This window comes from Lygodium microphyllum, chromosome 7 (genome assembly GCF_053477565.2).
Source record: "Lygodium microphyllum isolate KBCC chromosome 7, Lygodium_microphyllum_v1.1.10, whole genome shotgun sequence".
Taxonomy (NCBI): Eukaryota; Viridiplantae; Streptophyta; class Polypodiopsida; order Schizaeales; family Lygodiaceae; genus Lygodium; species Lygodium microphyllum.
The window spans coordinates 4,523,882-4,537,811 of NC_141141.1; the positions used below are offsets into that span (position 1 = coordinate 4,523,882).

At 43.1% G+C, this 13,930-nt stretch overlaps 1 protein-coding gene across 1 annotated transcript in view; it reads right to left on the reverse strand.

The window, feature by feature from the left end:
- Positions 1 to 219: 219 nt before the first annotated feature.
- Positions 220 to 13,930, reverse strand: part of LOC148033135 (cationic amino acid transporter 2, vacuolar-like) — an 81,425-nt gene continuing 67,714 nt past the window's right edge. The window contains exons 6-14 of the mRNA XM_087680872.1: positions 5,143 to 5,239; positions 4,875 to 5,047; positions 4,606 to 4,672; positions 4,333 to 4,491; positions 4,020 to 4,245; positions 3,841 to 3,946; positions 847 to 959; positions 699 to 774; positions 220 to 588 (exon numbers count right to left, since the gene is read on the reverse strand). Of these exons, the coding sequence (XP_087536998.1) occupies positions 438 to 588; positions 699 to 774; positions 847 to 959; positions 3,841 to 3,946; positions 4,020 to 4,245; positions 4,333 to 4,491; positions 4,606 to 4,672; positions 4,875 to 5,047; positions 5,143 to 5,239 (1,168 nt within the window). The 3' untranslated portion in view covers positions 220 to 437. The remainder of the gene's footprint in view (positions 589 to 698; positions 775 to 846; positions 960 to 3,840; positions 3,947 to 4,019; positions 4,246 to 4,332; positions 4,492 to 4,605; positions 4,673 to 4,874; positions 5,048 to 5,142; positions 5,240 to 13,930) is intronic.

Sequence of the window (13,930 nt, forward strand, 5' to 3'; positions counted from 1 at the left end):
TTGCTTTCTTCATTTCCATCCCCATCTACAACAAGATTTTACATTTGCTCGTAAGACTCAATCATTGATCCACATGTGGACTGGCATCCAATGCGCCTTTTAAGCAATGCTGATGATAAACGATAACATCTTAAATAAGGAGTGGCAGGCTTTGTCTGCCATAAGATAATAGTTTAAGGTTGACCAAACAGGAAACTGCATAATATAGTAATCCACATAAATAGAAAGAATGGAACTCAAATAACATTAATGAACAGAATAGTGTTTCATAGTACACTAAGACAGTTTGCATGAATAATCTGTACATTGATATGTTTATATGTTTGGTACACAAAATGTACAACTTACACTTGTAATAGACTGTTTGACTTTCCTGTGTAATCTGTGTGGTTGCCTAGTTAGCAACCTATAATTGTAATAGACAGTGTGTGCATGCTTTAAGGCAAAGAAGTAGATGTTAGGGGATTTGCGAGTGCAGATGACGAGTTAGTCCCCACCTCAGAAAGTAAACTGTGTTTCATACCATAGATAAAATATACAGCACCACCAATGATTAACCAAACTCCTACTCTTAACCATGTCGAGATCCTGTCAGATCAAAACAACAGAGAGCTTAGTTTCCACACTACATCTCAAGAACATCCACATGCCATCTATAACCATTACATCTATGCAAAGACTCATAAAAAGAAGCTCACCCAAGGTCAGCCAGAAGATAAACGTTTATAAGAATGCTCAAGAGAGGAAGCCATGGGACGAAGGGGCAAATAAAACCTGATCAAAAGTCACAGGGATAAGAAATGAAGACAAATCAATGCTCAACAGATGAGAAAAGAAGGATAGTACCTCCAGAATTCCCGAATGTATGGCGACCTTCATCTTGCTCTAAGAGCCCCAACACAATAGCACCACCAGCAAATGAAGAGATTCCTAGTAGGCCAAGGATCCAACGCAACCAGCTGTTTAAAGTAAAGAAGAGTGTGGTTATTGTACTAGCAGACCATGTCTCACATCATAATTACTATCATGTTTGGCTATGAAGCTTTTCTAGCAGCAACAAGGTATGATTGCTCCTTCCCTCCCCCCTTCTTGATCCTCGCAGTCTGCTTCTTCCCTTTTTCGCTCTCTAGTACAGAAAAACAGGAGTGCATTACCTAACAAGGTAAATGTCTCTTGAAGTTCTGGCTGGGTCAGTATCTATTGGTAAAGTTCTCTATCGTCCCTAGACCAAGCTTTCTAGCCAGTGTTAACTTCGCTGTTCTTGGAGTACTCAGCTTGACTATAGCAGGTGCATATTTTAGGCTCAGATATGGGTAAGATACTTGATCATAGTTGATCATATGAAAAGTGACAGGAATATTGCTAAGGAAAAGCTATTTGCTTTCACCCTACGGACTGAGGTTGCTCTTCTTGGGTAGCAGGTTGAACCAACAATGTCCACTGAGCATGATATGTGTGTGTGTGTGTGTGTGTGTGTGTGTGTGTGTGTGTGTGTGTGCGCGCGTGCGCGCGCGTGCACGCCTGCCGCTGCCTCAGCTGCAACTGCAGGTATGTACATTGGTGATTTGCTCTTTTTATGCCAAGGATAGAAGTTTTCTACAGGGTCAACAACCATCATTGCTGGGTCTAATGGCCCTCTGATACTCACAATGCTACACCCCAATCTAACATTGGTTTGGTGGGGTTGTTCCCTTTAGCAGTTAAAAAGATTTGGAGTATCCTAGATAGGTCAGTTTCTAAGTTACCTTAAGTGCTTGAAGTCTAGAAGAGAAATGGTACAAGATTCAGAACTTAGAAGTATGGTTCAAGTTATGCTATTCTTTGAGGAACTTTCTGAACTTCAAATGCAAATATTTTTCTCCTTGAATTCCCCATGTTTTCAAACCCTTGTCCACAGTCTTCCTTGCCAACAGCATTCATTGGCTGAGCTGTCTGCCTTATCCAGATTTTTAATAGAAACTTCACACATCCCAGAACACCAATTCAATTGTCATTTCCTATGTTTTCACATCCTTGTCCACAACATTCATTGACTGAGCTGTCTGCCTCGATTCGGAACTTTCCAGAACTGCATGTTCCAAAACACTGACTCAAACTGTGCAAGAATGCAAAAGTCATGTCCACCTTTAATTTGCATACACCAGCTGACCTTTCAAACTTCACATGCTTCTCACCAGCTTTGATCTCCTCATCCTGTCAGAAGAAGAGCTAGAAAGAAACTTTCTTCTTTCTCTTCTCCAAAGGATTGTAAAATAAGAAGAAAGATGAAGAGAAAATATACATTCCTCGTGCAGCGAACTGGACCGTGCACTATGGGTACAGTACTGTCATACTAGCAGGTTGCTTCTTCCATGCTTCCCCTTCATCATAATCCTCATTTTTGGAATTTCTAATTTGGCCAACTTTTTGAGTAATTTTCATCCAATTAGTAGCCTGCTTGATTGGTAACACTCTAAAAAACAATCACCAGCTTCAAACTCTCGCTTTACCACCTCATGCTCATCCTCCTCCTCCTGCTCCTGTTGGAAGGGGAGATAGAGAAAGACTTTTCTCCAAAAGAGGATGGCAGAAGCAAGAAGAAATACAGAGAAAAGATGCATCACAAAGACTTCATTATTAATCGCATCCTTCATGCTAGCAGATTCCTTCTTCCTCTTCATTGCACCCCTTATTTTAAAAAATTCCACTTTTACCAACTATTTAATTAAATTATCACCCAATTGGCAGCATGCTTGATCATCAATAACACCCCAAAAAAACAGTTTCTCATCCAATCTTTTGTTGCTCAATTTCAAGGCATCCAATTGTTGTTTATTTTCTTTTGTCAACTGCAGTTCAAGTGTCTCTGGCACACATAGATCCTTTGTTAAGGAGAGATCATACTTCTGATAAGAGATGAAGCTGTTGGTTTAACAGCTTACTTACAGCAAAACAGCAAATCTGTTTCAAAACAATTCTAACTGAACAAGGACAGAGACAATAAACTAGTGTGCTTGCACCACCAAGTTAGTCACAAATGACAGGCACAACCCCCCTAGAGCCTATACAACGAAAGAAAGATCACAAGAGCCAACAAGGTTCAAACATGGCATCACATAATCCCTCTGGCATCTACAAGTCCTTGGTTCTTTAATCCACATCAGAACAGAGCATATATAGGCTGTAGACAGCAAAATTACTCAATAGACAGCCATTCATGGTGATGGAAACCTGAAGGACAATCACAATAAAAATCCAACACAACACACCAAAGGGTGCATGGACAACATACACACAAGCAATATCAGGTCGGTGCAGGCATAGAAGAAGACAGAACAGCAAGAAGCAAAGAAATTCCTTCTTTAGTTGCTTGCCTAAAAGCCACATCACCAACTCCCTCGAGATTCATCTACTTCACATCATTAGGACTTTCTAAGACCTGTTAATGTGTGTAACTATTGCCTCATCAGGTTCTACATCCTCATTTCATTTTTATTTCTCACACTCAGATATTAAAATTGTCTAGTCGGTCTTGGAGATTTCCCATGAAAAAAAGAACATCGGGTGGTCCTTTGCACGGATTATGATGGCACAAAGCCATTTCTCCACTTCTGCATGTGTAGGAGAGCAGAGTCAGATGAATAATGTTGCAGGAGTTCATTTGGTAGAATGTTGCCACAGGCTCTGCATTTAAGCTTAAAATTCTCTTGGAAAGCTCCTAAACATAGGAAAGTAACTCCCTCCTTCCATGCCATTCTTAAGCTTAAGCTTTGATTAGTGTTTTGGACATATAACTAAATTAAATCTTTAAAGTTTGTTGCACCAAGTCCAATGTTTGCACCAACGAATTCAAAACATTACCCAGGAAGCAACTCGCCACATGCACCTAAGGCAACCAGAACAGCTCCAACACATGAGGCCGAAATACTAGTGGTAGCAGACCAACGTCGGTAGCTGTCATTCTTACCTGTAAAATTAGAGAACATTTACCTTCCACATGTAACATGAAGACTCAAATTATAACTCAGTATATCTCTTACCAAGTAGGCTCAACTTTTCAGTTTGTTCTTCATTATCTGCCTCCAGCACTTGAGCATCTTCCCTGCTCTGCATTGGAAATGAACTAATGGTTTCAGGGTAGGTAGAACCTTTACTGGGAACCGTGACATAAGAAGGAAATAAGTCGGAATCAGTCGGTGGTGCATATCGAAGGATGAGAATTGAAACTCCCACAATTGCGAAAGCAAGCAATGTTCCAACACTAACCTGCAGCCAAATATGGAAAAGCATTCTGGCTTTCAAGTTCATACACATCCACAGCAGCTAGGAAACAATGAGGCAAGTATAACATACCATGCCAGAAAGCTGGTCTACATTCATGAAAAAAGCCATAAGCATAGCAACCAACCCAGTTGCTAAGGTGCCAAGAATAGGAACTGCTGTGGTTTTGTTAACATGCAAGAAGAATGATGGTATCAAACCGTCCCGCGACATTGCCATCAAAATCCTTGGCTTTGACAACAAAAAAATATTGATTTTACAAGTCTCACAATACATATCACCTTCATAGGCAACTTTGCATGCTTTCCTGAGACTTTAACATGTTCTCTGAAATTATCGACCTACCTGTGGAAGGAGAGATCCCATAAGAGTGGATGACAAAGCAGCTACAGCACCAGCTGACACAGCATACCTGCAAAACCAATTGACGAACTGTTTACAAGGGATCACATGCTCTTAGAACACTAGCCAGACAGGACAACCACTCCTCAGTGCTGCCTAAGCAAAATGAATGTCAACAAGTCAATAACCTGGAAGTGTTTGACAACTAGAGGTTGCACTATTAAAACCTTAAAAGCATTGTATCTTTTGACAGAGCACACAATGAACATTACATTGCCCACTGAAGCCCATATCTTGAGAAAGCAGCTGAAATTGGTGTGTCGACATCAACTTCATCATATGGTACAATGCCGACAATGACAGCTGAAACAAGCATATACAGGGATCCACATATTGACAACGCCACTCCAATGCCAAGAGGCAAATCTCGCTGTGGATGCTTCACCTGCACAAATCTCAGGGACAGTAAATCAGCTTTAAGAAATCTAGGTTTGCAAATGCACCCAACACTCATTAGCTCCACAATTTGACTCTCTGTACCTCTTCAGCAGTGCTGGCAACAGTATCAAATCCAATATATGCAAAGAATACTGTAGCTGCTCCTCCAAGCATACCATTAACCCCAAAGGGAAAATATCTGCATCAAAGTTACATGTAACATCAACTATGACTGTATCTGGAGCATGTCCACTTAAGTTCATCAAAATCACAGAGCAAGCAATTCATAACCTGAGTCTTACAAGATCTATGCATGGGGTCAGAATATGTATCTGGGTTTTGAAAGGTTAGCTCTCAATGTTACTTCTTGCTAAGCCAGGAGATGCAAGCATCACCAAGTATGAAACAACTTCCACTAGTGGACATGCTCATGTCAAAACATCCTACCTAGTCATTACCTGTAAAAGCATGCAAGGAAGTAGGGGTGTTGCAAGGGTAAAACATCCCCAAAGCCTATGTGCCTTTCAAGTATTGGAAGTCACACTTAACTACTTGCCAATGCTAGTGAGCCTCGACTATGCATAAATTTGCTCAACTTGGATACTGTTAGCCTGCTTATGTTAGTCTTGTCAAACTGTCATCTCCTGTTTGTGAGCTCCTATCAAAGTCTGACAAAGACATAGGAGCTCTGGCACTTTAGGTGCATTTTCTTTATTTGTCAACTTCCTGTCTGCATTCCTAGGCCATTTTTTACTTTCCATAGTCTGCCTACACCTGCAAGACGTTGTCATTGTCATCTTGGATTTTTCCCGGGTCCCCCCTATTTTTTTTGGCATTTTTCTTCAGTGACCAGCATTTAATGCTGGTCGGCCAGCATTTATGGCCTCTTCAAGATCAGGTCGGCCAGTTATTTGGTGCTTTTGCTATTTATAGCTGCATCCCCCACTTGAAAGGTGAGAAGGATCGAAGCTTGTACTCGAGAGCTATGGCGAGAGAGCAAGAGCAAGGAAGAGAGAGAAGGAATGGGAACTCCGACGGTCACAATGTGTGACCAGGCCTTCCTTTATTCAAACTGTCACTAAAAGAATAAAGAATAAAGTGACGGTGACGAGCGCCCGCCACCTGCAGTGTGCAGTGGCGGTGACTGCCAATGTAGTAATACACGGGTGGCTAGGCGGAGGCACCTTTACCCCCAACAACCTCCCACTTAAAGGCGAATCTGCCTAGTAAGGAGTGAAAAGAGAAAAAAAAGATAGTACATGTACACATGTACAATAGGATGAGGAAAGACGTCATCTCATCCCACGCCCATCAACATCCTAAGGAAGGCAAAGCGCTCTGTAGAGAGGCTTTTCGTGAGCAGATCTGCAAGATTCCGGTCAATCGAGATCTTGACAAGGTCAATAGACTTTTCCTCAATGACCCCACGTATAAAGTGATACCTCACCTCAATGTGTTTCGTCTTCGCATGAAAGACCGGATTCTTGGCTAACTAAATAGCACTCATAGAATCCGAATGCAGTGTAGGGATAGCATCAATACCAAGGTCAGCAACCAAATGACCCAACCAAATGGCCTCCTTGCAAGCCTCAGTGGCTGCAACATACTCGGCCTCTGTAGTAGAAAGGGCCGTGCATTTCTGCACCCTGGACATCCAAGAAATAGCACCTCCAGCATAGGTGAATATATAGCCGGAAGTGGACTTCCTACTATCTGCATGTCCTGCATAATCAGAGTCATTGTACCCCACGACTCCTGTATCCTGGCTACCATAGCATATGCACATATCTGCAGTGCCCTTCAGGTACCTCATGATACCCTTCACGGCATCCCAATGCTTCTTGCCAGGTGTAGCCATATAGCGTACCACAACACCAACTGCAAAGGCAATATCTGGACGAGTGGCTATCATGGCATACATAAGACTGCCCACTGCGGATGCATAGGGAATCTTGGCCATCTCGGCCCTCTGCTCATCTGTCTGCGGACAATCAACATGTGAGACCTTCACATAAGAAGGCAATGGACAACCAATAGGCTTTACGTCCTGCATGTGGAAGCGCTCAAGGACTTTATAAATGTACTCCCTCTGTGACAAGTAGAGGAGTCCCTGATGCCTGTCGTGTCTAATGCGCATACCAAGTATGTGAGAGGTCTGTCCCAGATCTTTCATCTCAAAGCTCTTCTTGAGCTAAGCCTTAAGAGCATCTAGCTCATCATGAGCTTTCCCTACTATCAGTATATCATCCATATAGAGTACCAAAATCAATAAAGAACCATCACAGGCTTTCTTCGTATAAAGACACGGATCCATAGCACTCCTGCTAGAGCCCTGTGACTGCAGAATGGCATCAAACTTATGATACCACTCCCTAGGTGCCTGCTTCAAGCCATAAAGACTTTTCTTCAATTTGCACACTAGGTGCTTCCTGCCAAGTTCTGCAAAGCCCTTAGGCTGCTCCATATAAATCTCATCATGCAAGTCTCCATGTAAGAAAGCCGTCTTGACATCCATCTGGTATAAATCCAAGTCAAGCTGAGCAACCAAAGCCAAGACTAAGCACAGGGTGGTCATCTTAACCACAGGAGAAAAGACCTCATCACAGTCACCTCCTCCTTAAAACCCTTTGCTACCAATCTAGCCTTGTATGTCGGCTTGGGGTGTCCAGGGGTACTTTTCAGTTTTGTACACCTACTTGCATGGCAAAGCCTTCTTGCCCATAGGCAAGGAAACCAAATCCCAAGTATCATTCTTATGCAAGGAGTCTATCTCAGACTGCATAGCCCTCTCCCAGGAGTGACTATCGCCCCTGCGCATAGCCTCATCATAAGTGAAAGGCTCTCCTGCATCTGTAACCAAGACATAATGCATTGAGGGCTGAAATCTATCAGGTGGACGTCTGTCTCTAGTAGACCGTCTCACGGCAGGCTCTGCTGCCTGTCCAACACCCTGACCATGAGCATCTGCTGCAGCTATAGGCTGTCCAACTGGCTGTGCGGAAGCTCTCGGCTCTTCCTGAAATATGACCCTGCAGATCTCAACAACTCTACCAGGCTGCCTATGCATCTTGTCTTCATGGAAGACTACATTATGATTGCGGATGACTTTCCGCACTTGCGGATCCCAAAGACGGTAACCCATCTCGCCTGCATCCCCATAACCAAGGAAAATGCATTTGACACTCTTAGGATCCAGCTTACTTCTCTTGTCCCTGGGCACATAGCAAAATGCCTCACATCCAAAGACACGGAGATGCGCATAAGAGGGAGGTTTTCCAATCCATACCTCCTCTGCAACCTGGAAATCCAAACCACTAGAAGGTGATCTATTTATGACATCCACAGCTGTACTAACTGCCTCAGCCCGAAAGCTCTGTGGTAAGCCTACATGGCTAAGCATACTGCATATATGCTCCTGGATGGTTCTGTTCATCCGCTCAGCCAAACCATTCTAGGGGAGGGTATAGGGGGCGGTCAACTGACGCTTAATACCCCTCTCATCACATAACTGCTCAAAAGCATGTGAGACATACTCACCCCCATTATCTGTTCTTAGGCATTTTAGCCTATACCCAGAGTGGTTCTCAACTAATGCAAGCCATCTCTGAAACACAGCCAAGACATCGAATTTCAGTTTAATGGGATAAGCCTAAACTTTTCGTGAAAAATCATCTATAAACGTTATAAAATACTTTGCACCACCCATAGACTGACAAGGCATGGGCCCACAGACATCCGAATGTACCAATGCCAAGGGCTCACTCATGCGTGGCCTACCAAACTTCTTATGCGTAGACCTAGTCTGTCTGCCATAAAGACAATGCTCACATGAATCAAAACATGCATAATCAAGGGGCGGTAAGTACTGCAAACCGAAAAGCATTTTCATTCCCTTCAAAGACATATGGCCCAAACGGGCATGCCAAAGAGATACATGTGGGATAGAACCCACAGACAAAACATGATCAAGGGAAAAAGCGGATACAATCAAGGGATAGAGACTGCCAGCCTTGGCACCTCTCGCAATCACAAGTCTGCCACAAGTGATCTTCCATGCAGAGTCTCCAAAAGATACATGATAACCTGCGTCATCAAGTTGTCCAGCTGACAGGAGACTGCATGTCAAAGCAGGTACATGACGTACATCCTGTATAACAAAACTGCTGCCAAAAGGAAACTGCAACCTAACATCACCAATGCCTACAATATCAAGAGAGCTGTCATCACCCAAGCGCACAGAACCCGAAACAGTATGATATGAATGAAACCACTCTTGGCAAGGTGCCACATGAAAGGACGCACCTGAGTCCAAGAGCCAACATTGTGCATACATAGAGTGTATCTCAGTCATCTGCGAAGCACTAGAAGAAGCTGCAAGGATATAATCATCATTATCAACATCCTCAAGCTGTATAACATTGATCTCTTCAATTTTAACACTGGACTTTGCAGGCACTATGCTGCAATCAGAAGACTTATCCTGCACTTTGTCTTTCCCCTTATCTTTGCACCTTTCATTGCATAGTTCATGGCATTGTGGCCTAATATGGCCCTTTTTCCCACAATGGTGACAAGTAACATCTGCATTCCTGCCACGGGAATTGCTACGTGACTTTCCACGAGACTTGGACCGAGATTTCTAAGAATCCCGTCCACGGCCACTGCCACTGCCATGCTTTCCATATCCATCATTCCTGCCTCTAACTGTCATAGCATGCGACACACGAGAGGCATCCAAATTCTTACGGTTAATCTCTTCCTGTAGAAGAGCACTCTCAACATCAGATAATTTCAAGGTAGCAGTAGAGGCACATAATGCAGTGCGGAATACATCCCATGACTCATTAAGAGTACCAAGCAAGAAAAGAGGAGTGACATCCTCTGCAAAAGTGATGCCCTGCGAAGTCAAGTTCTTGAGTATAGCATGGAACTGGCTCAAGTGAGTAAACATAGTCACATTCTCCTTCATGTGCAGATCCCTAAGTTACTTCAGCCAATACATCTAACTCGCTGGACTTTTCTTATCATAGAGATTCTTGATTTTATCCCACAACTGCCATGCCCTCTATTCTTCCTCAAATACATTGTAATGAACCTGTTCTGTGAGAGATAATACAATAGTAGACTTGCATAACTCATCAAGCTCAAGCCATTCCTCATCTGGCATAGTTGCAGGCGGATGCCTGCTCAACCTCAATGGTTTAATCTACGATTTCTGCACCAACACCTGCCAAATCTAGCTCTTCCAATAAGAGTAATTCGTACCATCAAGCTTAGTGATATTGAAAATAGCATGATCAGTGGATGAACTCGCCATACTGCAGGCTGGAAGACTGTAGACAGTTCAAAACTGCTTGCTGTTTACTACAGAAAATGACCAAAAAATCACCAAAATCGAGAGAAATTTGTGAGAAAAATGTAACCAAAGCTGCTGCCCACCAAGTACTAGTGAAAATACATTATTTCAGAATATTTCAGTATGAAAAATCCATGTCAGTCCGGAGTCATATACTTGCTGTAATAAATGACAGCAGGGTACTGTGAGAGTCAATTGCTGACCAAATCACTGCACCAAGTCAATAAATGACAGCCAAGACATGATCAGCCATAAATGGGCATAAATCAGCACCAACCAATCATCAAGACCTTGAGCAAACACCCAAACATGTCACCAAAGCATCCGTCAGTGATGAGTAGGCATACCCCCTGGACAGTAGGGCAAAGTATACATAACACTGGCAAGACCTGACACCAGTAGGCGTATGCTCATAAGAGTGCAAAGCCCAAGCTCAGGTCAAAAGCAACTCCAAGATATCAGTACATGAACCATGCAACATTTAAGTGTAAGAGATCCCAACGTCTCAAGTATCTGCAAAATGCTCAAATAGCATAAACCTCCTGCTCAATGTCAGTCAAGCATACAAGATGCTCCCATTGGCTCAAAAGGCGGATAAAGGAGCTCAACAGCTCAAGCAAACCAAGTCAAAGTACCAAAGACAGGTAACCAAGACAATGCCTCAATAGCATCCAAGGTCGTAATGGAAAAAGCCAAGTCATAACGGAAAAATCCAAGTCAATGTCCAACTGCTCAAGAAAATACTCAAATGAATGTCGAGACGAGCTCAAACAACTGCCATCCACAGCCAAAGCATAAAGCATTCACAAAGACATCATAACCCGTACTGGGTAGCCTAGACATAAACCATGTCATAGATGAAATGCCAGTTGCAAAGAAGTGATAGTCAAATCCAAATTGAGCTCTAATCTCAGCTCAAAAGCATTCCAGAGCATAAAAAAGGCATGTGGCATAGTCCAAATACATCATGACATCATACTGAGTAGCCGGAAGCATCCCATGACCAATAGGCATAACCCAACTGTAGCATAAATAGCTTCAGCCCTGAAGTTTCCAGCAACATATAACCTCTGTAAACTAAGCAAATCAGTGCTCAATCCAAGCTCAAATCCGTAGGCAAACCATAGGCATACATTCCCGTATGTATAGGCACCAACCGGGCATCATAAGGCATCAAATGCCAAGACCTATAAGCATAAAATTGAAGTAACAGGTGATTGCCCTGTTTTGGATAGATCTGGGTTTGTTCAAAATAATCAATGGCTGAGCTAAATCAGCTCCAAATGCATCTCACATAAGAGGCATAGCATCCACAAGTGATCCGGTATCAATAGACATCAGTAGAAGCATCACATAAGCCATAGGCATACAAATACATACTGTCTCAGACCTGAAATCTGTTGCAAAATATTCTGTCATCAGAATTTGACAAATCCGACATTACCATCGCGTCCAGAGCGTGCCAAAACCCCAACTTAGACTCTTACCTTGCCTGAATCGGGTTTCGAATGCCCGAGATATGACAAAAAGAGTGATTTTTGGGCCAGATTTTGAAACATGCGCAAAAAAAACGTGAGCTAGTTGGGGGGGTCTGCTGTCCCACGTGTCAACAATGGGGCTCAAAGGGAGCACAAATGGGGGCCAAAGAAGGCCTACACCAAGCCTCGGCAAGCCTTGATAGGCTGGAAGCAAGATCCAGGTGAAGGAAGCTCCAAGAGGTGTGAGCTATGGCTGCCCACAATCTGTGAAAACCCTGTTTACCTAGACCTGTGGGCTGAGATAAATCTCTGAAATAATGAAGCAATATCTCAATGTGAATGCCCTGAAGGTGCCTCAATAGGCCGGGAAAAAGCTCGAGAAGCCGGGAGTAACAGGAGCTCAAAAGAATGAGCTATGGCTGCCGGAAAGGAGACCCAATGTGAGTGGGGAGTCAATGGGAAGCTGAGAATGCCATGAGCCAAGCTCAAGAGTTGAGAAGCCGTGCTCTGATACCAGCTGAAAGGTGAGAAGGATCGAAGCTTGCACTCGAGAGCTATAGCACGAGAGCAACAGCAAGGAAGAGAGACAAGAAATGGAAACTCTCACAGTCACAATGTGTAACCGGGCCTTCCTCTATTCAAACTGTCACTAAAAGAATAAAGAATAAAGTGACGGTGATGGGCGCCCGCCACCTTCAGTGTGCAGTGGTGGTGACTGTCAGTGTAGTAATACACGGGCGGCTAGGCGGAAGCGCCTTTACCCCCAACACCACTTGGCAAACACACACTTCAATCTTCAATCTTCCCTTTGCAAGTGTACACTCCCAACACTCTAAAGATTGCAAACTCAAAAGTCAATGAAACTGATATGCCAATCAATGCAACTGACAAATCAATTCTTGAATTGTAACTCTCTATGCTTGGTACAGCCATCATCATCAGCCTGATCTGGTGCCCTCATTGACGCTTTGGGCTGCATGCAAAGTCCATCTCCATTATATCAGGATCCTTCTTCAATCAATGTGATATTCTTCCTTCATCTTCTGCTCTCTCTCTCTCTCTCTCTCTCTCTCTCTCTCTCTACAATGCAAGTCTTTGGATTGCGACCACATGGGTCAACTGATGCATGAATGCTGACATGAATGTACCGATGCCACTGTCAGGTAGGGGGACTGCTTGCTTGGCATTGAGTGGATGTCTTAGATTGCTAGATGGCAGAGACTACTGAAAGAGAAACTAGTGGAGATGAGACCAGACTTGACACAACCAATTGGGCTGACCACAGGAGGCACTGCATCAATGGGGCGGTACAAGACTACAACTAAAGATGAAAAAGTTATAGACAAAATAGAAGGAGAGCTCATGAAAATGCCACTCCCACAACAAGTACCAAACAATGGACAAAGATGCAAAGGCTGATTGCAACAAACGGTTTGGATGACCTAAAAGCCCTCATAAGAGATGAGATTGCAGCAATATGTATGCCAATGATTGACAAGGTGACAAGTAACATGAATGCAATGCATGAAACATGGGAAAAGGAATTAAATGTTGAAATGGATGCAAACCTGAAAGCATGTATGAAGGTGTGGGACAGCATGCAACAAAAAGTCATGAACGACATGGATACAAAGCAAAAAGACATATATGACAAATTGCAGGAGACATTCAAAAGGGAACTAAGCGTTGTTATAGATGCAAACAAGAGATCATGCATTAATGGCTAGGATGATGCAAAACACAAAGAAATCAAGGCTGACCTGCAGGTTGATATGACAAATTAACTTGAACAAAAAGTGATTCTTGGAAAGTAGATATGCATGCATTGAAATCTAATACAAACACATGCATAGCAGCCAAGGATATGGAGATTGCTGAACTGAAAAGGCCGTTAGAGGCATGTAAGAGAGAATTAGCAACACACAAGTCAATGATGGATGCACAAACAGCAATGCCAATTGCACTGGAATTAAAGAAAGAGGTGGAAAGTTTAAAAAAGGACATGCACACATAGGTGAATGTGGTAGAAGGAGCTTAGAAGAAAGTAGAAAATGTC